General features: G+C 42.3%; 1 protein-coding gene and 1 long non-coding RNA gene across 11 annotated transcripts in view; one reads left to right on the forward strand and one right to left on the reverse strand.

Annotated features, from left to right (window-relative positions):
• Positions 1–5975, forward strand: part of pidd1 (p53-induced death domain protein 1) — a 66815-nt gene extending 60840 nt beyond the window's left edge. For 6 of the 7 annotated variants that reach the window (XM_059975518.1, XM_059975521.1, XM_059975522.1 and 3 more), the window contains one exon: positions 1315–5975. In XM_059975518.1, the coding sequence (XP_059831501.1) occupies positions 1315–1552 (238 nt within the window). In that variant the 3' untranslated portion in view covers positions 1553–5975. The remainder of the gene's footprint in view (positions 1–1314) is intronic. The other variant, XM_059975524.1, reaches the window with a different exon arrangement.
• Positions 1–25994, reverse strand: part of LOC132397152 (uncharacterized) — a 55503-nt gene that overhangs the window by 21985 nt on the left and 7524 nt on the right. For 2 of the 4 annotated variants that reach the window (XR_009513276.1, XR_009513275.1), the window contains exon 1: positions 7188–7344. The exons of 1 other annotated variant lie outside the window; for it this stretch is intronic. This is a non-coding gene — a long non-coding RNA (uncharacterized LOC132397152). Of the gene's footprint in view, positions 1–7187; positions 7351–25994 lie in introns of those variants that run through there. One more of the 4 variants, XR_009513277.1, reaches the window with a different exon arrangement.

The raw sequence follows: 25994 nt of genomic DNA on the forward strand, positions 1-25994 counted from the left end.
AGTACTCAGTGGAAATCCACAGAGTCTTGGAATGAACATGTAAATTCAATGCAGATGTGATGCGGTCAGGATCAAACTCAAGTCCCTTGAGCACATTCAACTCTACCAAGACATCAGCTTGCCCGCCATACATTCAAGGATGACCTTAATCCAGAAATTTTGTGGAAACTACAGTCATTGTTTTTGCCATGGTATTTTGAAACTATTGATGGTACTTTGACCAAGTCAATGAATATATTTTTATCATGAAGATATTTTTGTAATTAAGATGATCTTTTGAAAGGTGATTTATTTCAAATGTCCAAAGTTTCATTTTATTATCAATGTGGTATGCAGAATACAACTCTGAGATTTGTCTTCTCCAGATAGCCATAAGATACAGAAAACCATAGAAGTAGTTGAAAGAATGACATCAATACCCCCCTGCACAAAAAGAAAAGAAACAAAAACTCAGTAACTCTAAACCCCACCAAGCTCTCTCACACAGAAACTAACTGATCGCCCACATGGTGAAACAACAACAAGAGGGCAGTGACTCGAATCAGTGGCCCCTCTGAGGGAGGCGACTCAAACCCAGCAGCCTCTCTGAGAACCCCTCACCCTGCTCCGCATTTGCCTCGATGTTTCAATCTTCCTCAATGCTTTAGTCGGCGAGAAGTGTAGTCGATCATGGCCCCTCGCCTCGTCTGTGAGCTTCTCTTCATGGTAGCTCTTGCTCACATTTCTCTCCTGGAGTTTTCTCATGGACAGCAGAGTGCTAGCTCACTCGTTCAAACTACGGACTGTAAGTCCCAGGCTCCAGCAGTTTCAAAAACAAAATTCAGATAAAGAGAATAAGTAGGAGTTATTTCCTCCATTTGCTACATTTAGCTTTTTTTTTTGTTCAAGTTAGTAGGAGGCAAAATAAGTTGGCATATTTATTAAGTCACAAGTCTTCTAGAAAGGGTTACACTTCCCCTTCTGCTGTTAATCGTCAGTCCATCTAAATTACTTGGGGCAGTGCCCTTGCTATCTGAACCAACAGCAAAGGGAGCATAAAAGTGGCTAAAAAGTCATCTGTTCCTTAGTTAACTTGAGTTACTGTCCTCCGCCCTCCAGCATCCCTCTCCCCACATGCACAGCACTCAGTGGGAGAAGCTGGGTCTGAAAAATTATGGGGAAGCAAGCCAATGTGCTTTGCTTATATAGTCCAGACAAAGTTAATACATCATCTTTCTTAGACATTGCTTGTAAAGGAAATGTTATTTAAACCATTTCTATGTTCTAAACCAGTGCTTGTCTTGACTTTCCAAAACATGACCTAATTTCCTGTAGGGACAACCTGGATAAGCAAATCCTGGAAATGCTCTTCACTTGGGCACGTTGCAATGCAAATGTCTCAGGCTGCATCCGTCATCTCGTTCAAGCAATGAAGGAGAGCGATCGTGAAGATATTGCTGAGGAAATAGATAGTATTATTGAACTTGGCAAGAAGAAATACCGTGAGTCTATTCATCGAGTTGGACTGAGTCAAGAAGGCAGCAACAAAGATTCAACCATAGCAACGGTGTAAGTCTGAAGGCACAGAACCCGCAGAGAAAATGCACTTGAATCTTCCGTGATATTACTTGAGGATAGATGGGAAGTTTTCCATTCCTATTAGAACTTTATTAGACTTTTAATTCTGCTGACTGTTGGCGTCAAGGGGCACAGTGAATTCTGAGCAGTACTGCTGAAGAATTGATGGTCTTGTGCGCTTCTGGGCAAGAATCACAGATTCCCTGTGTTTGTGTTTTATACAAATATAGAGAAGACTGAATACAAATTTTGAAGCAATGTGCAATTTTCAATACTATTGCAGTTAATGTTCAATGCCTTTTTATTTGACTGTGTTACAAAGAGAAGCAAACTTTCAATACTTCTCAACTTCTGCAGTTATTGGTGGAATGTTCTGTTCCATCACAAACTGTTCACTTCTCTCTGCACCAGTATTTTACTGCTCTTTGGCCTGCTAATCAACTCCTTTCTTGATCCCCATGCAGATTTATTCAGAAAAATTGATTGTTGTCCCACATCAACATGTAAATCTTTTCCTTATGAGTTTCCAATCTTTTCCAATGTTGCTGAGCTCCAGTAGATAGGCAAATGGTCTGGAATTCTGGCAGATTGGGTTGCTATATGCCATTGCTTATGGCAGTAGGAAACTAGGAAGAAAACTTAGCAACACTAGACCGTGTTCGTCTGTCTGTTGGACAAGATGTGTTCATTCTTCCATACTAACATATATACTGTTTGGATCAGCTTTGCACCCCAGTACTTAGCAGGGCCATGTCACATAACTAAATAAGTAGTTTAATGAGCTGATTTTGCTTTGTTAGATTTTTTTAAACAGTTAGTTTGCATTTCCAATGCAGTGTTAGCCTCCACATCTGCTTGCACATGGGAATTTTTTTTCAACCTTTGTGCCCTTGCTAAGGAGGATTGACAACTGGCCTTTCTCATTGTACATAAGCTTACCCACCAATATAAAAGCTTACTACAAACAACCAAATGATTCTGTGAAAGCTATAACTGTCTGCATCCGGTGGAAAAAATTAAATCAGGAACAAATCTTCTTCAAGACAAGTATGTATTCACTTAAAAGTTACACTAATAGATGCTAATGTGGAGTTTTTCTTTCCAGTAGATGGTAGTATGCAGTCATCGTCATTCTGAATAGATGCAGCATGGTCAGAAACATTCGTAAATTCTAATTTTCTGTGGTATAATTTACAGTGTTGCAAAAGCAAAATACCATTAAGGCCAAAAATCTGAAATAGCAACAGAAAATGCTTTAATATTCACCTAAATCAGGCAGCATCTGTGGTGAGAGAATTAAGGTTCATGACCAAAGCCACAAAAAGTAAGGGAAAAAATCAATTCTAAGTAAAGGGGGAAGAGGACGAATGAACAATAGGAGAGGTTTATGATGAAATGTAAAGCAGAGGCGCTTAAATGATAGAATGGATGCCGGTGCAAGGCATAAACCAAGAATTGAGTCTAGTGGAGGTGTAACTGTTTGGAGCAGAACTCAGGATTGTAGCTGTTGAGCCAGTATTCCTTCCTTCATAGTTAACAGAGCCTTTGTTTCTGTCAGTTCAGCCTTTCACAGAAGTGCCTTCATCCTTTCCTCCCTTCCTGCATTTCAGAGGTTTACCTTGACCAACTTCACTAACCCCCACATTCAACAAATTGTTTTCTGCCTTTCCTGATTCCTTCAGCATAATGCCAGTTCCTAAGATGGCTTCCCATGGTTTCTAATTACTACAGGTCCATTCCATTTTTGATACCTGGTTCCGTTCGCAATCATCAGCAACTCACCTCCCCTTCCCACGGCATCTTCTCATGCTAGCATAAAATGCAATACTTGTGCTTTATTCTCACCCCTGCCCTCCAGGTCTTCAAACACTTGCCAGGTGAAATGTCAACATACTTGTGCGATTTATAATTGAATACCTGCTGATCAGAATGCCTTATCTAGACAAGTTAGATTAAGGTGGAAAACTTCTATTTAGTCCACTGACATGACTTCTGTCTTACAATGGCCAATCCACTCTTGTTCCAACTGGCAATTACTGTTACTGATCATTTTTAAAAATGTAGGTGCTGTAAACTTGAAATGCAGAAAACGTAAGCAAATTAGCTTGCATTTATGAAAAAAAGTTAAAATTACATCAGTAATATCAGAGTTGAAGTAGTTTTCAACTGAAATATTCTTTATCCCCAGTTGTATTTCTGATATTGATGTATTTGATCTGCTACATGGTTCCATTCAATTGCAGCATGATTTCAAGGAGAGAATTTCATAAACTGCCACCTCTTTTACTGCGGAGATTAACAATTTCAGAGAAGGATCCTACTGTTCCCTCCGCTGCTTTCTGTACCACAGTCTTCTGCCTTGCTCCATTATTTCTTTTGTTCTTAACCCATTCTGTCTTTTCACTTTATCAGTGACATTTTTTTGCCTCTCTATCTTTCTTTCCTCGCTGTGACTTAAGGCTAGCTCATCTCTATGTTCTTTTCAGTGGTTAGCAGTGGAAAGGGTGAGCAGCTTCAAGTTCCTGAGTGTCAACATCTCAGAGAATCTGCCCTGAGTCCAACACATCAACACAATCACAAACAAGGCATGCCATGGGTCTACTTTGTTAGGAGTTTGAAGAGATTTAGTACATCATCAAAGACTTTCTATAGATGTACGTGAACTAGTTGCATCACAGCCTGGTACGAAACCTCCAGTGCACAAGTGGCTGCAGAGAGTTGTAAACAGACACACTTCCCCCCCACCACTGAGATCATGTTCACGAGGTGCTGCCTCAAGAAGGTATCGTCCATCATTAAGCACCTTCACCATCTGGGACAGTGCCTCTTCTGGTTACTACCTTCAGGGGTCTGATTTAAGAACAGTTTCTTCCCTTCCACTATCAGAGAGCCTGTGAACACTACCTCATTATTCCTCTTTTATTGCACTTTTTTTTTGGTAATCATGTCTCAGCATCTCAGCTGCCAAAAAAATAACAAATTCCATGTCATACGTCAGTGATAATAAACCTGACTCTGAATCAATTTTGATGTGAAAAATTAAGATTGTTTTCTCTCTACGGACACTTCCTGATGATTACATTTTACCAGTCTGTGGTATTTACAGTAATTCAAAAAGCAAACTACCTTAATTCTGCTGGGTTGAAACAATGTAAGCTTGGTTTTTAAATGAATCTCCTCTTTTATTTTTGTGTATAAAACTGGGTGCTTGAGTATAGCATCTTAAAATAACTTTTGCACATATCCTTTAAAGACTGCACTAAGCATAAGCATAATTTGTGAATGTATTTCCTTTTAAATCTAGCAACAATTTTATGTTTATTTATTTTAAATTGTACAATGAACGACTTAGTGTATAGACATGAATTAATGTATCCTAAAATGAATTGCAATTAGAATATTGTGTTTTGTTTTAAAATAATGAATATTGATGCTTTATCCTTTCAAGAAATATTGTGTCATTCCCACTCCCCCAAGTTCACAGTTAAATATTGAACTTGCCCCATAACACATTCCTCCCACCTTTACTAGTTTAAAAAGTATCTAGCGTCTTGTATGCACTCACATTATTAAACCAAATTCAATTCCCCAGTGAAAGAGCACCAAGAGTTAACTCTAAATGACAGTGTGAAATACAGATAATTGAGTATGGAAGGACTTGCTGGGATCAGCTCAAGATGTCCCCTGCAACTGTATTCTCTGGGGATTATTATTCTGCCTCCATGTCAAGTCCTAATGCTTGAATGTCTGGTGTGTTCAGTTAACGTTTGTCTAGATGGCGTAAATAATGGAATTTACTACAGCAGGCATACCTGATTTGTACAATCCAATAGCAATCTGTTAAAGAAATTTGGATATAGAAATTAATCTACATCTTAAAGATTGCTCTTCAATTTAAATATTTATTGGAAGTTGCATTATTAATATGTTCTGAGCATGAGTTTGAGATGTAAAATCTTGAGATAAAATTGTTTCACAATTAAAGGGTGAAATTGTACAGAATGTGTTCATGACTTCTGTTGTTTTGGTGTGTTTCGTTGTCATAATTGTAGAGCACTATAGCACAGGACAGGCCCTATGGCACATCTGGTCCATGTTGGTCAGGTTCTCTGCCTGGTCCCATCTACCTGCAACAGAACCATAGCCCTCCATACTTCTCATCCATGTACCTATCCAATCTTCTTTTAAAGGTTACCATTCAACCGGTATCTACCATTTCTGCTGGCAGCTCATTCCACACTCCTGTCACATTCTGAGTGAAGCAGATCCCCCTTAAAATGTTTCACTTTTCCCCCAAAACCTCTGAGCTCTCATTCTGAGGGGAACATGCCTGCACCTGACATCAACAGTTGATTGCTGATTTTGGTACTAGTATATCACCAATAGACACAGCACAACAAAGACCTCCTGCAATCAAAAGTCCACAGGATGGAAACATTGCCTCAGATTATGGATAAAAAAATGATTGAGTGCACAGCAATGCTCCTGAGGTCACTGGCGTACATGAACAGCCTCTCAAGCCTCCATTTTTTTTATTAGCACAGCTTGCACTAAACCACAGTACCCAAATAAAATCCATTACTAACGTACTTCTTCACCCAAACACAGTGAAGCGTAAACAACATTGGCCCATCAATCATGCATTTTCCTGTTGCATGTCTTCCACCTGGTTTTGCCAGTCTGCTGCTTCTCCAAAGATGAAGTCCCTATGTCCATAAGAGAGCTGCTAGAAAACCATTAACCACCTTGACGAGTTTCGAACAGCAACAAAGATCAGGGACATCATATTGGCAGCAATTACCCTTGCATGGCAGACAGCTCGGTTTCCATCGTCGCGCTTGGACATGGGCTGTTTTCCAAAGGTATTGTAATGAAAAGCGAAAGACCTAACATGAGATGCTGTGTTCAAAACAAAGAATGCTGAGACATTGGACAATGCCTGAGGAGAAGAGAACAGAACTAATCTTTCAAGTGGATAACCTCACATTTTCCATGATAAATTCCGTTTCCCTTGTTCTTGTCCACTGCCTTAGCTTGTCCATTACCTCACCCACCCCCAAAACCTCTTTAGTTCTTGTCTGTACTTGAATTCCTACTTAATTTTGGTTGGTACAAGGTGAAACGATTGAGATTATTCACTCATGGTTACCCATTTGCATGTTTTTCAATATTTCAATTAATATATTTCAACATAATCATAGTCTAGTTTCTTAATCTCCACTCTCTAGTAATTATTAACCATTCCTTTCATTCTTTCTTCTCTGGGAACTTGGTTAAAGCCTGTAATATTACTGTTTTTTTCCACTTTGAATGTCTCTATAAACAAACCTGGTCAGATCAGCTATCTGCTAAAAAAAACTGTTCTGTTTTTATTCAAACTTCACAAACTGCGTAAAATTATACCTCTTGACTGGTAAACAACAGAGAGAAAATATTAACTTTTATCACATTTCTTCATTACCTGCAAACCACGTCATTGCCCTTAATTCTTAACATTGTGAAATAGCATTTGTTTTCCCATACACTACAAGCTGTTCAGGGACACACAATATCGCATGAAAAGCACAGAGGTATTTAGAGCCAGTAGTTCAGTGGCCAAATTTCACGTTCTGCGGAGAAGAATGTCTTACCTCTCTGTAATTTGAGGACATACTCAACTCAAGGCAAACTACTCACTTTATTCCCATGACTGTGGCTAGGTACAGCTCCAATGACACATTTAAGTGTGCTGAAAACACCACGGTTTGTTGAATCAAAGGTGGTGATGAATCAGCAAATGGGAGAGTGGCTGAAAATCTGGCTGAATGGTGCCACAACAACCACCTCCCACGCAGTGTCAGCAAAACCAAAGAGTTGATTATTGACTGGAGGAGGAAGGCACCTGATGTCCTCATTAGGGAACTGGAGGTGGAGAGGGTCTTTAAATTCCTTGGTCTTATCATATCAGAGGATCTGTCCGGGGCCCAATATGTAAATGCCAGGACAACTTACATTGAAGGCATGACTGTGACACTACTTTCTAAGAAGCTTGCACAGACCCAACATTTCATATAAAACTTTGGCAAACTTCTGTTGATGCACAGTGGAGAGTGTCCTGACTGGTTGCATCACAGCCTGCTTTGGAAACTCCAATGCCCTGGAATGTAAAAGTCTATAAAAAAGTGGCGATAAAACCCAGTCCACCACAGGAAATGCCCTCCTCACTATTGAGTGCATTTATAAGGAGTGCTGCCACAAGAAAGCAGTATCCATCATCAAGCATCCAGGTTTTGTTCTCTTTTTGCTGCTACAATCGGGAAAGAGATGCAGGACCATCAGCTCCCTCACCACTAGGTTATTATCCCTCAATCATTAGGTTCCTGAACCAGCAGCGATAACTTCACTCACCTCAAGGATGTGTTTCACTTCAATCCAAGGGGGACCAATATCCTGGCAGGGAGGTTTGCTAGGGCTATTGGCGGGGATTGAACTAGAAATGCTGGGGGTGGGAACCAAACTGAAGAGAGGGAGGAAGGGGTGGTTGGCTGCCAAATCAAGAAAGTTTGTCGACAGTGTGAGACAGTGTGATAGGCAAGTGATAGAGAAAGGATACGCTCAGACTTACTTAATTAAGACTTAATCAGACTTACCTATTTTAATGCAAAGAGTATTATGAACACAGTGGATGAGCTTAGAGTGTGGATCAGCACTTGGAGCTATGATGCTGTGGCCATTACAGAGACTTGGATGGCTCAGGGACTGGAATGGTTACTTAGAGTGCCAGGCTTTAGATGTTTCAGAGAGGCAAAAGAGGTGGGGCGTGTGGCACTATTGATCAGAGATAGATTCACAGCTGCAGAAAAGGAGGAAGTCATGGAGGAATTGTCTACAAAGTCTCTCTGGGTGGATGTTAGGAACAGGAAGGGGGTCAGTAACTCTTCTAGGTGCTTTTTATAGACCACCGAATAGTAACGGGGACATCGAGGAACAGATAGGGAGACTGATTCTGGAAAGGGTTATCATGGTGGGAGATTTAAATTTCCCAAATATTGATTGGCATTTACCTGGAGTGAGGGGTTTAGATGGGGTGGAGTTTGTTATGTGTTCAGGAAGGTTTCTTGACACAATATGTAGATAAGCCTACAAGAGGAGAGGCTGTACTTGATCTGGTATTGGGAAACGAACCCGGACAGGAATCACAATTCTATCTCTTTTACCATAGCAATGGAGAGGGGTAGGAACAGATAAGTTAGGAAAGTGTTTAATTGGAGTAAGGGGAAATAAGAATCTATCAGGCAGGAACTTGGAAGCATAAATTGGGAGCAGATGTTCTCAGGGAAATGTACAGCAGAAATGTGGATATTTGCATGGAGTTCTACATAGGAATGTTCCAATGAGACAGGGAAAGGATGGTAAGGTACAGAAACCATGATATACAAAGGCTGTTGAAAATCTAGTCAAGAAAAAAAGTTTACGGAAGATTCAAATAAAGGTAATGATAGAGATCTAGAAAATTATAGAGCTAGCAGGAAGGAGCTTAAGAATGAAATTGGGAGAGCCTGAATGGGCCATGAGAAGGCCCTGGTGAGCAGAATTAAGGAAAACCCCAAGGCATTTTATCAGTATGTTAAGAGCAAGAGGGTAAGACGTGAGATAATAGGACCAATCAAGTATGACAGTGGAAGTGTGTATGGAACTGGAGAAGATAGCGGAAGTACTTAATGAATACTTTGCTTCAGTATTCACTATGGAAAAGGACCTTGGTGATTGTAGGGATGACTTACAGCGTTCTGAAAAGCTTGAACGTATAGATATTAAGAAAGAGGATGTGATGAAGCTTTTGGAAAGCATCAAGTTGGATAAGTCACCGGGACTGGATGAGATATACCTCAGACTACAGTGGGAGGTGAGGGAGGAGATTACTGAGCCTCTGGCAATGATCTTTGCATCATCAATGGGGCAGGAGAGGTTAAAGAGGATTGGAGGGTTGCAGATGTTGTTTCTTTATTCCAGAAAGAGGGTAGTGATAGCCTAGGAAATCATAGACCAGGGTGTTTTACTTCAGTGTTTGGTAAGTTGATGGAGAAGATCCTGAGAGGTATGATTTATGAACATTTGGAGAAGCATAATATGATTAGGAATAGTCAGCATGGCTTTGTGAAAGGCAGGTCGTGCCTTACGAGCCTGATTGAAGTTTTTGAGGATGTGACTAAACACATTGATGAAGGAAGAGCAGTAGATGTAATGTATATAGATTTCAGCAAGGCATTTGATAAGGTACTCCCATGCAAGGCTTATTGAGAAAGTAAGGAGGCATGGGATCCAAGGGGACATTGCTTTGTGGATCCACAACTGGCTTGCCCACAGAAGGCAAAGAGTGGTTGTAGATGGGTCATGTTCTGCATGGAGTTCAAGCACCAGTGGGGTGCCTCAGGGATCTGTTCTGGGACCCCCTTTTCTTCATGATTTTTATAAATGATCTGGATGAGGAAGTGGAGGGGTAGGTTAGTAAATTTGCTGATGACATAAATGTTGGGAGTGTTGTGGATAGTGTGGTGGGCTGTCAGAGATTACAGAGGGATGTCAATAGGAAGCAAAACTGGGCTGAGAAGTGGTAGATGGAGTTCAACCCAGGTAAGTGTGCGGTGGTTCAAATTTTGGTGGGTCAAATATGGTGGCAGAGTATAGTATTAATAGTAAGGGTCTTGGCAATGTGGAGGATTGGAGGGATCTTGAGGTCAAGTCCATAGGAAACTCAAAGCTGCTGCACAGGTTGACTCTGCAGTTAAGAAGGCGTACGGTGCATTGGCCTTCATCAATCATAGGATTGAGTTTAAGAGCTGAGAGGTAATGTTACCGCTATATAGGACCTTGGTCAGACCCTACTTGGAGTACTGTGCTCAATTCTGGTCGCTTCACTACAGGAAGGATGTGGAAACCATAAAAAGGGTGCAGAGAAGATTTACAAGGATGTTGTCTGGACTGGGGAGCATGCCTTATGAGAACAGGTTGAGTGAACTTGACCTTTTCTCCTTGGAGTGATGGAGGATGAAAGGTGACCTGATAGAGGTGCTTAAGATGATGAGAGGCATTGATCATGTGGATAGTCAGAGGCTTTTTTCCCCAGGGCTGAAGTGGCTAACAGGAGAGGGCAATTTTAAGGTGCTTAGAAGAAGGGGTGCAGAGGGGATGTCAGGGGTAAGTTTTTTTACGCATAGAGTGGTGAGTGCATGGAATGGGCTGTCAGCAACAGTGGTGGAGGTGGATATGATAGGGTCTTTTAAAAGACTCCTGGATAGGTATATGGAACTTAGAAAAATGGCTATGGGTAACCCTAGGAGTTTCTAAAGTAAGTACATGTTCGGCACAGTATTATGGGCCGAAGGGCCTGTATTGTGCTGTAGGTATTCTATGTTCTATATTTCAACTCTAAACAGATTCCACAACCTACAGACTCACTTTCAGACTGACTCTGCAACACAATATTATTTACCTACTTATTTATATTATTATTTTTACTTGCACAGTTTGCCTTCTTTTGCCCGTTGTTTGTTGGCCTTTGTGTGTATAGTTTGATTTTATTGTATTTCTATGTTCTACTGTGAATGCCTGCAAGAAACTGAAACTCAAAGTAGTATTTGGTGACATATAGAGAATGTTTTGACAATAAATTTACTTCAAACTTAAAACCTCACTAAACAAGGTAGCACAGCTTGAAATTCAGACCGGCTTCAGAGCTATACTGAAGTGGTACTGCGTGAGCTGATGAAACAGAGAACACTTAGTGACTTTTAGCTGTAGGTCAAATAGATTACCAGCTTTGAAACCCATTTTAAATCCTTCCTGCTACAGTATCTAAAAGGTGATCAATACACTGTGGCCTTCAGCTCTTTTTAAACATATGGTTATTCCCCAATTATATCTCTTTATGTAAACATAATTTCAAATGTCATGATATAATTTCAAAATTGGCTGCCCAGTCTTAAATATAATAACTGCCATCTTAAATGTTTTTCATTGTTTTTATATTGTGGTTTTAAATGCTCCAGGCAACTAACTGCAGAAAAAAAAGATGTGTTTATCATTGGCACCGGTGATATTTGTAAGTCAGGAGGGTACGGGACTTGGAAGGGCATCTGCAGTTGGTAGTGCTCCCCTGCACCTGCTGCCCTTGTCTTTTTTTGATGGTAGAGGTCACGCGTTTAACCTTAGGAAGGAAGGTTGTTGTTGAAACTACTTATCCGTGGCTTAACAGCCTAATGCCCAAAGGAATTCCTGCAACGATGCCCTTGCTCTTGGATGGAGCACCAGTCTTCAGTGCTGCAGCTGGGATGCTAAGCCCCGTATCCAGTGTTCCCATTGGAATTTGGTGGTAGGGTTATAGAAATACATAAACCCCTCAGCCCCTCATGCCTACTTAGAATACAATGTGATCAAGACTGATTATCCATTTCAATACCACATTCCAACACTCATCATATTCCTCCGTGCCTTTGCATCGAGAAAGGTCTCTGTTTCCTTCTTAAATATTTTACATAATTTGGACTGTGGAGACTTCCATAAATTCGCCTGATCTCCAGTTGTCTTAGACCTTCTTGCCACTGGGCCCAAACCTCACTCTCTCAGTTCCATATGCTAGTTGGTGTGAATGTGAAAGGAATTCAAAGAATTCACATTTGTGCAGACTTCACTCCACTCAAAAGTGGGGTTGAAGCAAGAAGCAGCAGCAGTCCTAAAGACCGACAAAAATGAAAGTACATGCATAATACAAAGTTATTTTAAATTTTCAGAATTTTGCTTAGAAGAACACCATTTGGATATCTATCAGACCTACCCAGTTTTCACCCAACTAACAGGGTGTCTAGGGAGGGGTAGCACCTCTGGTGGGTGGCCTGCGTGTCCTTTTTCAGGACAGCTTGTCCACCTTTGGTCCCCACCTGGCACTCAGCTCTCACCTGTGGCTCCAAGTAGCTGTAGCACACGCAGCAGCCACACCCCAGTAAACCATCTCGGCAGACGGACCAAACCAGGTGAGGGTAGCCGATGGGTCTTTGACCCTCGGTGAGGTAGCGGATCTGCCTATCCCAGCGTGTGAAGTCTGGCTGTAGTAGATTGAGCGGAGGAGACCGATTAATGGTCCAACGGTCAAGAAGGCAGACCCAACAGGCATTCTAAGATCATGATAAGAGACTCAGACGTCCTGGCATCCACTGCAAGAGGGGGTGATCTCTTTAAGCTCACCCGGCAGAAGGCAAAGGCAAACCACTGCTGTAACCTGCCGAGTTCATGATTTCCCAAAATGTCAGAGCGGCGTGGAGGGAAATTGTCCACCAACTGGAATTTCCAGATGTGACCTAAAGTGAGGGAGCAAACAGGAATCACCTGTCACTTGTTTACAACTCCTTACCTGCCGCCTATTTATTAGTTTTTTTTTTATACATTTTACAAATTAAAAAAACCCAAATCAAAATGAGGAACATTAGTACAGTACAAAATTAAGCACACAATAACAATATGATACAAAGAAAGAGAATTTTTTAAAAAAGCACCTAAATTGAAGACAAGTAAACTTAGTATCCTCCCCAAGCCCCACAACACAAAAAAAACTCCAGACTAACCACAACACAATATAGAGAATATAAATCAGGACAATCAAACTCCCAGACTGTGAATACACTTAGCAACAGAGGATAATAATGCCTACTACCAGAAAAAAAAGGGAGCTGAAAGCAAGGGACCGAAAGGGAAAAACCCTAGTCAAGAGGAAGGTTATGAAAGTACTCGATAAAAGGTCCCCAGACCTTATGGAACTTTAGATCCGAATTAAGAACTGAATAATGAATTTTTTCGAGGTCCAAGCAGGCCATAATGTCGTTAAGCCGTTGAGCATGAGTGGGCGGGGCAACATCTCTCCATCTAAGGAGGATCAAGCATCTAGCCAGGAGAGAGGCAAAGGATAATATTTGGCATTTGGTCGGACTCAGACGTAAATCTGTCTCGCCCCAGAAACCGAACAAAGCAATTAAGGGATTTGGTTCTAGATGCTAATTCAGAATATACGATAACGTAGTGAAGACATCTTTCCAAAATTTCTCCAAGCTAGGACAGAACCAGTACATATGAATGAGACAGGCCTCGCCCCTCTTGCATTTATCACAAAGCGGACTAATGTTAGGGTAGAATCGAGATAGTTCAGATTTAGACATATGGGCTCTATGAACAATCTTAAACTGTAAAAGGCAATGGCGAGCACAAAGAGAGGTTGAGTTAACCAATTTGAGAATCGAGTCCCAGCTCTCATCAGATAAGGAGGTATTTAAATCCTGCTCCCATGCCATTTTAATTTTATCCACAGGGGCCCGTCGTAAGGCTGCTAATTTATCTCGAATAATTGATATTAAACCTTTACCTAGTGGATTAATGGAAAGAAATAAGTCCATAGCATTTTTTGCAGGCATTTCAGGAAAGTTAGGAGTTAGAGGAGCAATAAAGTGTCTAATTTGGAGATACCTAAAAAAATGAGCATTGGGCAGATTGAACTGAGCTGCTGAAAAGAAGCGAAGCGATTATCAATGAAAAGATCTTCAAAATGTCTAATGCCCTTCCTATACCAAACATGGAATGTTGAATTGTACGTAGTAGGTAAAAAAAGGTGATTATGTACGACAGGGCTGGGAACGGAAAAACCATGGAAACCATAGCATTTCCTAAACTGAGCCCATATACGCAAAGTGAGTCTAACAAGAGGATTAACTATTAATCTGAACAGACTACTAGGGAGTGCAGAGCCAAGAAGTGCAGAGATAGATAATTCTTTAGTGGAGCTCAACTCCATTGCCATCCAATTAGGGCACTCGGGTTGGCCATGGAAGAAAGACCAAAAGGTAGCACAACGTATATTAGCTGCCCAATAATATAAACGAAAGTTAGGTAAAGCCATGCCACCCTCTTTTTTAGATTTTTGGAGATGGATTTTATTAATTCTAGAGTGCTTATTCTTCCACAGATATGACAAAATAATATAATCTAAGGAATCAAAAAAAGATTTAGGAATAAAAATTGGGATAGATTGAAATAAGTATAAAAATTTGGGGAGAACAAACATTTTAACAACATTAATACGACCTACCAAAGACATAGATAGAGGTGACCATTGTACCAGACTCTGTTTTATAATATATGAAAGATTGGCAAAGTTTTCACGAAAGAGATCTTTAAACCTCCTTGTGACTGTAATTCCAAGATAAGTAAATTGATTATGGACTACTTTAAAAGGGAGATCACGAAATGTTAATTCTTGTGCTTCTTTATTAATTGGGAAAAGTTCACTCTTATGTAAATTAAGTTTATAGCCAGAGATCTGGCTAAACTGGTCAAGAAGTGAAAACACTGGAGGTAAGGATGTAGACGGATTTGAGAGAAAGAGAAACTTTATGCTCAACACCCCCTCTCCAAATCCCGGTAAATTCAGGACAATTTCGAAATGCTATCGCCAAAGGTTCTGTAGCCAAATCAAAGAGAAAGGGACTTAAGGGGCATCCCTGATGGGTGCAACGTTAGAGATTAAATACCTGGGATTTCTGAAAATTAGTTAAAACAGAAGCAGTAGGACACAGGTACAGCAATTTGATCCAAGAGATGGAACTTTGACCTGCAGCCTATTTAAATCCAGCTCAAATCCACAGCCCTTTGTTTACTCATCGAACCAGCTGGACTCAACCAGTTGCTCTTAGCCTTTAGTTTTCCTGTTGCCTGTCTCTTGTTTTGTGTCTGCTTGTTGATTGTTGTTGTTGGGCAAACACTAACCTGGGCTGCAGCTAACTAAAACAATAAGACCCCATTTGCCAAGTTATTAAAGTTACCACTCACCATTGAATCGTCTCTGCTGCTTTGCTTTCCAGTCAAACCGCATCTACATTTTCTGACAGGATGAGTGAACCAGTGATTCACCCAGTAGAATGTGCTTGCCTAAGGCAACTCATCCGATGGCATGAACACAAATCCAGAAGCAGCAGGAAACCACTGACCATATGCTTGCCACCCTCAGCCTCAGTTCAGCAAGCCTGCCTCCTTCCTTGGACCCCTGGAGGGCCTGAGGGCTTCGATGGAACCCCAAACCGATGCTGCAACATCCTGCCCCAGTGTGCCTTGCATTTTGAGCCCCAGCCTTCTCCACAATTATGGTCCAAGATTGCTTCCATCACCTATTTTCACTGGGCAAGCTCTGACCTGGGACAACAAGATCCCATTTGCAACAAATGAGATTTCACTGCTGAGATTCAACAGTTTGGGAGGTGGAAGAGGGACAGCAGATCCGATACTTTACCTGCATCAAGGCTTACACTCAGTGCTGTATTACACCATGAAATTCAGGACCCTTGCAGTGGAGCCCATTACCAACATGGCCTTTCAGAATGCTTGGAAGACAAGGTACCTACCCAGGAAATGCCCACCGTCCTTGAAAGCATCATCACTCTACCCTCCATACTTAAGGAATAACTCTCCAGATCACCAGCTAGACTCCCAGTTCCATTCCCAGAACCTTTTCAGGCTGCAGGACCATCTTTGGCAATGGCTGCAGAATCTAGGGAGTTAGGGAGAACTCCCTAATGCCTCAAGAGTGAGTGTTGGTGGAGAAACAACCTGTGCACTATTACAGAGCAGCTGACTGCCAACTCATCTAATGCCCTGTGTCTGGGAAATGGCACCATCAGGCTTTCTATTTGATAACTTCTCCCCCAGCCCCTCATTCAAGCACCATGGTCTGACTCACTCTCTCTGTCCTCCTCCAAACCTTGAATGCTCTACATGCACAGGAGGTGCTGGTGGATTCTGACGCAGCAGGCAACCTTCCCTGTAGTGACAACTGTAAACTCAACAAAATCACTATCAGGAACTGTTACCCTCTCCCCTTGAGTTTAGCTTATTCAAAACACTCTGTAGTTCCCAGGACCCAGTTCTTCACCTAACTGGATCTATGGAGCATATACCATGGAACACATTCCCCCACCCCTCCCACATCTGCTGGGGGACGAGTGGAAGGCATTATTTATAACATCCACTGGGTACTACGAATACCTGGTGACGTCATTCAGACATTCCAACCGTCCAGTTGTTTTCCAAACATTCATTAATGAATTCCTCCAAGACATGCTACAGAGATACATACTCATCTACCTCGATGACATCCTGATCTTCTCCAAGGATCCCCAAGACCACATCTGTCACGACCCTTCAGTCCTTCAGCATCTCCTTGAAAACCAACTGTACCGCAAGTTAGAAAAATGCCAGTTCCATGCTCAAGTCATTTTCTTCCTGGGTTACGTCCTTTCCGTAAGACATAGGAGCAGAATTAGGTCATCTGGCCCATCGAGTCTGCTCTGCCATTCAATCATGGCTGATTTTTTTTATCTCCTCCTCAAAGGCAGCTCTCGGCCTTCTCCCCGTAACCTTTGATGCCATGTCCAAACAAGAACCTATTAATCTGTGCTTTAAATACACCCGATGATCTGGCCTCCACAACTGCATGTGGCAATAATTTCCACAAATTCAGCATCCATTGACTAAAGAAATTTCTCCACATCTCTGTTTTGAAAAGGTGTCCCTCTATCCTGAGGCTGTGCCCTCTTGTCCCAGACACTCCCGCCATGAGAAACATCCTTTCCACATCTACTCTGTTGAGGCCCTTCAACATTCGAAAGGTTTCAATGAGACCGCCCCTCATCTTCTGAATTCCAGCGCGTACAGGCCCTGTGCCATCAAATGTTCCTTGTATGATAACCCTTTCATTCCTAGAATCATCCTTGTGAACCTCCTCTGGACCCTCTCCAATGCCAGCACATCTTTTCAAGGATGAGGGGCCCAAAACCATGCCTAATATAGCCCCAGCATCACATCCTTGCTCTTATATTCTATACCTCTTGAAATGAATGCTAACATGGCATTTGCCTTGCTCACCACTGATTCAACCTGCAAGTTAACCTTCAGGGTGTTCTGCACAAGGACTCCCAAGTCCCTCCGCATCTCAGATTCCTGGATTTTCTCGCCATTTAGAAAATAGTCCACACATTTATTTCTACTACCGAAGTTCATGATCATGCATTTTCCAACATTTGCCACTTTCTTGCCCATTCTCCTAACCTGTCTAATTCCTTCTGCATCCTATCTGTTTCCTCAATACTACCTGCCCCTCCACCAATCTTTGTATCATCTGCAAACTTGACCACAAAGCCATCTATTCCATCATCTAAATCATTTATATACAGCATAAAAAGAAGTGGTCCCAATACTGACCCCTGCATCACACTACTAGTCACTGGCAGCCAACCAGAAAAGGATCCTTTTATTCCCACTTGCTGCCTCCTACCAATCAGTCAATGCTCTAACCATGTTAGTAACTTTCCTCTAATCCCATGAGCTTTTAACTTGGTAAGCAGCCTCATGTGTGGCACCTTGTCAAAGGCCTTCTGAAAGTCCAAATATACAACATCCACTGCATCCCCTTTATCTATCCTACTTGTAATCTCCTCAAAGAATTCCAACAGGTTTGTCATGCAAGATATTCCCTTAAGAAAACCATGCTTACTTTATCCTATCTTGTCCTGTGTCACCAAGTACTCCATAACCTCATCTTTAACAATTGACTCCAATATCTTCCCAACAACTGAAGTCAGGCTAACTAGTCTATAATTTCCTTTCTGCTGCCTTCCTCTTTTCTTAAAGTGGAGTGACATTTGTAATTTTCCAGTCCTCTGGCACCATGTGAGAGTCCAATGATTTTTGAAAGATCATTACTTCCAATGCCTCCACAACCTCTACTGCCACCTCTTTCAGAACCCTCGGGTGCATTTCCTCGGGTCCAGGTGGCTTATAGAACCATAGAACATTACAGCACAGAAAAAGGCCTTTTGGCCCTTCTTGGCTGTGCTGAACCATTTTTCTGCCTAGTCCCACTGACCTGCACATGGACTATATCCCTCCATACACCTCTCATCCATGCATCTGTCCAAGTTTTTCTTAAATGTTGAAAGTGAGCCCGCATTTACCACTTCATCTGGCAGTTCATTCCACACTCCCACCACTCTCTGTGTGAAGAAGCACCCCCCCCCCATGTTCCCTTTAAACTTTTCCCTCTTCACCCATGTCCTCTTCCATAGCCTCAGTGGAAAAAGCCTGCTTGCATTCACTCTATCTATACCCATCATAATTTTATATACCTCTATCAAATTTCCCCTCATTCTTCTACGCTCCAGGGAGTAAAGTCCTAACCTATTCAACCTTTCTCTGTAACTCTGTTTCTCAAGTCCCAACAACATCTTTGTAAACCTCCTCTGCACTCTTTCAACCTTATTAATATCCTTCCTGTAATTTGGTGACTGTACCTTTATGCCTTTCAGCCTTTTGAGCACCTTCTCTCTTATAACAGTAACTACATCCACTTCTCTTGCTTCACACACTACAACATCAGGCATACTGCTGGTGTCTTCCACAGTGAAGACTAATGCAAAATACTCATTTAGTTCATCAGCTATCTCCTTGTCCTCGTTATTATTTCTCCTGCCTCGTTTTCTAGCGGTCCTACATCCACTCTTATTTCTCTTTTATTTTTAACATACTTGAAAAAACTTATACTATCCACTTTTATATTATTTGCTAGTTTGCTTTCATATTTCATCTTTTCCCTTCTAATGATTTTTAGTTGCTCTCTGTAGGTTTTTAAAAGCTTCCCAATCCTCTATCTTCCCACTAATTTTTGCTTTGTTGTATGTCCTTTCTTTTGCTTTTACAATTGCTTTGACTTACCTTGTCAGCCATGGTTTTGCTATTTTACCATTTGAGTATTTCTTCATTATTGGAATACACACATCCTGTACCTTCCTCATTCTTCCCAGAAACACACACCATTGCTGCTCTGCTGTCATCCCTGCCAGCAGCTCCTTCCAATTTACTTTGGCCAACTCCTCTCTCATACCACTGTAATTTCCCTCACTCACTGAAAACACTGCTACATCAGACTTTACTTTTTTCCTATCAAATTTCAATTTAAACACAATCATATTGTAATCACTGGTTCGTAAGGGTTCTTTTACTTTAAGCTCCCTAATCACCTCCGGTTAATTACATAACACCCAATCCAGTATAGTTGATCCGCTAGAAGGCTCAATGACAAACTGCTCCAAAAAGCCGTTTCTTGGGCATTCAACAAACCAACTCTCTTGAGATCCATTACCAATCTGATTTTCCTAATCAACCTGCATATTAAAATCTCCCATGACTACCATAGCATTGACCTTTTGACTCACCTTTTCTATTTCCTGGTGTATTATGTGGTCCACCTCCCTGCCACCGTTAGGAGGCCTGTATGTAACTGCCATCAATGTCCTTTTACCCTTGCAGTTTCTTAATTCAACCCACAAGGATTCAGATCTTCCCATCCTATGTCACATCTTTCTACTGATTTGATGCCATTCTTTACCAGTAGAGCCACACCACCCCTTCCTTCCTATCTCTCCAATATAACGTGTAACACTGGACATGCAGCTCCCAACTAGAACCATCCTTCAGCCACAATTCAGTGATGGCCACAACATCATACCTGGCAATCTGTAGTATTGCAACAAGATCATCCACCTTATTTCTTATACTATGCGTACTTAGATACAAAATCTTGAGCACCGTATTTGCTATCCTTTCTGATTCTGTATCCCTAATGATTTGATACACAGCCTGTTGGCTGCAACAATGTCCCATCATCTGCCTGCCCTTCCTGACAATCTGACTGCACGTTATCTACTTTTTTACCATCCGTCCTTTCCTGAGTTCCTTCACTCCAGTTCACACCCCCCCTGCCAAGTTAGTTTAAACCCTCCCCAACATCTCGAACAAACCTGCGCACGAGAATATTGGTCCCCCTCGGGTTCAGGTGCAACCCGTCACTTTTGAACAGGTCATACCTCCCCTAGAAGAGATCCCAATTATCCAAGAACCAGCTTCTCAGCCGCACATTTATCTGTAAAATCATCATGTTTCTACCCTCACTGGCGCATGGCACAGGCAGAAATTACTACCTGGGAGGTCCTGCTTTTCAACTTTCTGCCTAGCTCTCGAAATTCTCCTTTCAGGACCTTGTTGCTTTTCCTTCCTATGTCATTGGTACCAATATGTACCAAGACATTCAGCTGCTCCCCGCCCCCCCCCCTCCAAAATATTGTGGACATGATCTGAGATATCCCTGACTCTGGCACCTGGGAGGCAATATACTATTCAGGTATCCCGTTCACGTCCACAGAATCTCCTGTCAAGTTACTATCTCCTTACTATCAAGTCCCCAGTCACTACCACTCCCTTCTCTCTCTTTCCCATCTGCACCACGGACCCATGCTCAGTGCCTGTACCCCGGTTGCCGTGGCATTCACCCAGGAGGTCATCCCCCACAAAAGTATTCAAAGCAGTATACTTGTTTATTCAGCCCAAAGCATAACCACAGACCCAGAGAAAATGCCCGCTGTCACTGAACGGTCCCAACCACACTCTTTCAAACAGCTACCATCAATCTGTCTGAAACTACAGCTAAATCACTTACTCCTCTCACCTCCCTCATCAAGTCACCTATGTTGTATATTTAATATTTGGGTAATATTGTAAATATATTGTTTGAGTAAGCATTCTTTGTTATTTGAATAAATAATAATGGACTATACTGTATATAAAGTATGTGAATGTCATATGTCATGAAGCTGCCATGTTGTACGTGAACATGCATCTCCCGGTTCCATGTTTCTCCTTCAATTAGTTTTTATGTTCTGGAGTTACAAAACATAACAGTGGTGACGAGGAAGTTCTAAATGAACCTGAGATGCCTATGTACCTGTTAAAGCACAGCTAGACAGTCCAGTTAATAACACGGCAGATAAGGGACGAATTCACGGGTTCATAAACAGGGAGTACCAGGAGATAATAATAAATTTTTAAAAAGCAGAAATGGCTGGCGACATTTTAAAAATCGAATGGCTGACGATAAACAAGTGCTAGTTTTGCTGAGTGCAGTAGGTGGAAGAGCATGCAGTTCGCTTAAAGTTTGACAGCTCCAACCAAACTAACCGAAATGTGGTTTGCTGATAACCTGGAGTAATTCAAGAATGTTTAGAACTGAAACTACTGTTGATTGCAGAATGCTTTATTTTTCATAAACAGAATCAAAAGGAAGAAGAGTCGGTTTCAGCATGTGGCTGAATAAGCAAGTACTTCGTCAGTTCATTGATAGGCTACTGATGCTCTGTGAGATTGTTTAGTTTGTGGAATCTTACAAGAAAATATTCAAAAATAGCTCCAAACTGAGCACAACTTCCATTTAAAAGACCAGTTGAAATCACTGCATCGATGGAAACAGCAGATAGAGATGCAATTGAATTGCAGTTAGGAATTAAAGTGAGCATAAACAAAGTTGTAGTGTCTTCCTGGACCAATAAATTGTGTTACCATTGTGGCAGGGGCTCACATAGAAAAATAGAAAACCTAAAGCACTATCAGGCCCTTTGGCCCACAATGCTGTGCGGAACATGCACTTACTTTAGAAATTACCTGAAGTTACCCATAGCCCTCTGATTTTCTAAGCTCCATGTACCAGAACAACGCAGATTTAGATGAGAAACTTGCAGAACATGCAACAAGGTAGTACACATACAAAGATCAAACAGCTTGCCATTCACTGTTCGGGATGACAATATGTCCAGAACTGTCAAAACCACTTCCTGCAGTCCCTGAGTCAATTCCTACAACTACCATGGAGAAGGCCCCAGAACCTGACATTGTTTCACAGGGACAAATCTCACCTGCCAAGTAGAGTGATCCCTACCCTCCATCAGTGAAAGGCATTATCCCACAGGAGTAGGAAATCTTCTACAGCGATTAATTCTTTAGGCCTGAATGGGACCATGTTTTGGATGCCTATATAGTAGTTGTATACTGTGTATACGTGTGTGTTTTATTGTTACCAAACATAAGAACCTACCTCACATATAACCAGGTCTATTGCCAAGGACCATGCTTTCGAGGAGATCAAGAGACACTTCACCACCGCTCCCATTCTCCACCATCTGAACCCTTCCGGACCTTTCGTGGTAGAGGTGGACACATCTGACATAGACACTGGGGCCATTCCCTCCCAGAGTGGATCGAATGGGATGACACACTCTTCTGCTGCCTCCTCCTGTGAGTTTGACTCCACTCGCCCTGAAATGGTCCTTGGAGAAATGGAGACAATGGCTGCTGGGAAACACTGAACACTTCCTGATCTGGATTGACTTCCAAAACTTTATTCCATTCAGCAGACTTGCCAACTCAGGCTTGCTGGGTCCTCTTCTTTATGAAATTCAACTTCATCTCCTACCAACCGGCTCCAAGAACATTATGGCTAGAAGTCCTGTCACAACACTTTGACCCAGCTGAAACAGACCATCATTCTATCCTCCCAGGTCCTTGCCCTGATCATCTGGGACATTGTGAACCAGATCTACCAGGCCCTACAGCATGAGCCTGCTCTGGCTGAGACATGTTGGCAGCTGTACACTCTGAGGTACTCTAGGGGCCATTGCTTGTCCCTCTCCAGCCATCCAGGCACATGTCGGACGCTGGATATTCTGCGACGCTGTTTCTGGTGGCCCACCAGGATTGCAGTTGTATGTCAATTCACCGTAGCCTGTCCTCAATGTGCCTATCCTTCAACCAATGGCCCTCTGGTCTCCTGCAGCCTCCACCAGTCTCTCGATGCCCCTGGTCCCTCATCACCATGTATTTCATCACAGGTTTGCCACCTCCTAATGAGGTCACGGCAATCATAACAATTGTGGGCCGATTCTCCAAGGCAGCCCACTTCATTGCTCTCCCCAAACTTCTGCAGCCACTGAGTCTGCAGACCTGGTTCTCCAACATGTAGTTGGCCTCCACGGCATCCCTCAGGACACTGTGTCAACAATTCATCTCCTACTTCTGGCAAACCTTTTGTTCCCACCTCTGCACTTCAGTGAGTTTGTTGTCTGGCTATCATCCACAGAACAACGGGCAGTCAGAAAGAGCCAATCAGCAAGTGAAGTTTCTGCGATGCCTCGCTGCCTCTAACCCATCCACGTGGGAGAAGTATCTGCTTTGGGCTGAACTGTCCTCCAATTTACACACCTCCTCTACAATGAGTATATCACCCTTTTAACTGCTTCCAGACTATCAACCCTCATTGTTCCCCATGGAGGAACCAATGGTGGAGGACCACCCTGGTTTGCCACCACCAGAAAGCTTGGAAGATGGCACACCTACTGCCACTAGGTCAAACACTAGCGGTGCCTAGCCAAACTACTCCGGCCGGGGGAATGTGTCTGGCTGTCCACCCAAGATCTGCCCCTGTGCACTTTCTCCCGCAAGCTCTCACCCCGGTTTATTGGTCCCTTCAAGATTACCCATGGCATCAGCCCAGTCACACCATCTCCCATTGCCACCTACCTTTCCACGTGTCCTGTCTCAAGCCCATGGACCACGTCCATGGACCACGTGGACTCTGCACGTCCAGAACCTAGGATTGTGAAAAGTGATCCAATGTACACCTTGGTGGCCAGTTAATGGATTCACATCATCATAGGCTGGGTGTGCAGTATCTAGTTGACTGGGAAAGGTACTGCCTGGAGGATTGGTTTTGGGTGCCGTCGAGTTCAATGGACCCATCCAGATTTCTCTGGGCCATCAGATGCTGGCCATAGGTGGGGGGTGGGGTTCTGTCAGGTGTGCACAGGGAGGTACCGCTCGGTTTCCACCCAGACAACAGGTATCACCTGCCACGCATTTCCAACTCATCACCTGCGACCTATAAAAACTCAGCTCGCATCCACAGACATTGTTCATTCATCGAACCAGCTGGATTCAACTAGATGCTTTCCCAGTCTTTACTTACTTTGTTGTCTTTAGCTTTTTCTGTTCTCTCTTGTTTTGTGGTCCCTCGAGGATTGTTATTTTGCAGTTTATTATTAAAGTTATCAATCATTATTAAATAGTCTCTGCTGCTCTGCTTTTGGGTCAAGCCTCTTCTACGTTTCCTGATGATATCAGTCAACACTCAAACAATTGAGATAATATTTAATAAAATTTTAGACAACTGCATCCTCAGGAAGTTAATAGACATCAGGGACTTGTTCATCTTTGTTTGAAAGATTATCTTGACAATTACAGTTATTTTGCATATTTGTCTCAAGTAATGGACAACTTTTCATTTTTGTAAATAAAAATATTTCACCAAAACCAAAGACATATTTTTTGTACGAAATGAGTACAGTTTACCTGGCTGTATTAATATTCCTTTACATATGCTTACTCTGTATAATTCTTCAAAGTTCAGAGTAAATTTAATGTCGATGTCCAAGAGCCTGATGGTTGAAGAGTAGTACCTGTTCCTGAACCTGATGGTGTGGGGCTTGAGGCTCCTGTACCTCCTGCCTGGTGGCAGCAGTGAGAAGAAGACATGGTCTGGATGGTAGGGTTCCTTGACGATGGATGGTGCTTTCCCGCGACAATGGTCCTTGTAGATAAGCTCAGTGATAGGGAAGGTTTTTCCCATGAAGACCTGGGTTGTATCAACTACTTTTTTGGAGGCTTTTCCATTTAACTGCTTTGGTGTTTCCATACCAGGCTGTGAAGCAACCAGGCAGTATACACTCCACTGAACATCTGTTGAAGTTTGTCAAAGTTCTAAATGACATGCTGAATCTTCACAAAGTGGAGGTGCTGCCGTGCTCTCTTTGTAATGGCATATAAGTACTGAACTGAGAACAAATACTCTGAAATGATAATGCTGAGGAATTTAAAGTGTCTGATCCTCTTCACCTCTGATCTCTGACAATGACTGTCACTTGGGCCTCAGTTTTCTTCCTCCTGAAGTCAATAATCAGCTCTTTCGTTTTACTGACATTGAGTGAGAGGTTGTTGTTGTGGCACCATTCAGCCAGGTTTTCAATCCCCCTTCTATCTGCTGACTTGTCACCACACTTGATTCAGCCAACAACACTGGTATCATCAGCAAACTTAAATATGGCATTGGAGCTGTGCTTAGCCACACAATTGTAGGCATAAAGTGAGTACAGTAGGGGGCTATGCACACAGCCTTGTGGTGTACCTGTGCTGATGGAGTTTGTGCAGGAGATGATGTTGCCTATCTGAACTGACTGCAGTCTGCAAGAGAGGAAATCAAATATCCATTTGCACAAGGACATATTGAGGTCTAGGTCTTGCAGCTTATTGATTAGTTTTGTGGGGATGACAGGATTGAATGCTGAGCTGTGGTCAATGAAGAGCACCCTGATGTTCGCACCTTCACTATCCAGATGCTCCAGGGTTGAGTGAAGAGCCAAAGAAATGACATCTGCTATTGACCTGTTGTGATGGTAGGCAAATCAGAGAAGATCCAAATGGCTCATCGAGCA

Source organism: Hypanus sabinus, chromosome 7, assembly GCF_030144855.1.
Source record: "Hypanus sabinus isolate sHypSab1 chromosome 7, sHypSab1.hap1, whole genome shotgun sequence".
Taxonomy (NCBI): domain Eukaryota; kingdom Metazoa; phylum Chordata; class Chondrichthyes; order Myliobatiformes; family Dasyatidae; genus Hypanus; species Hypanus sabinus.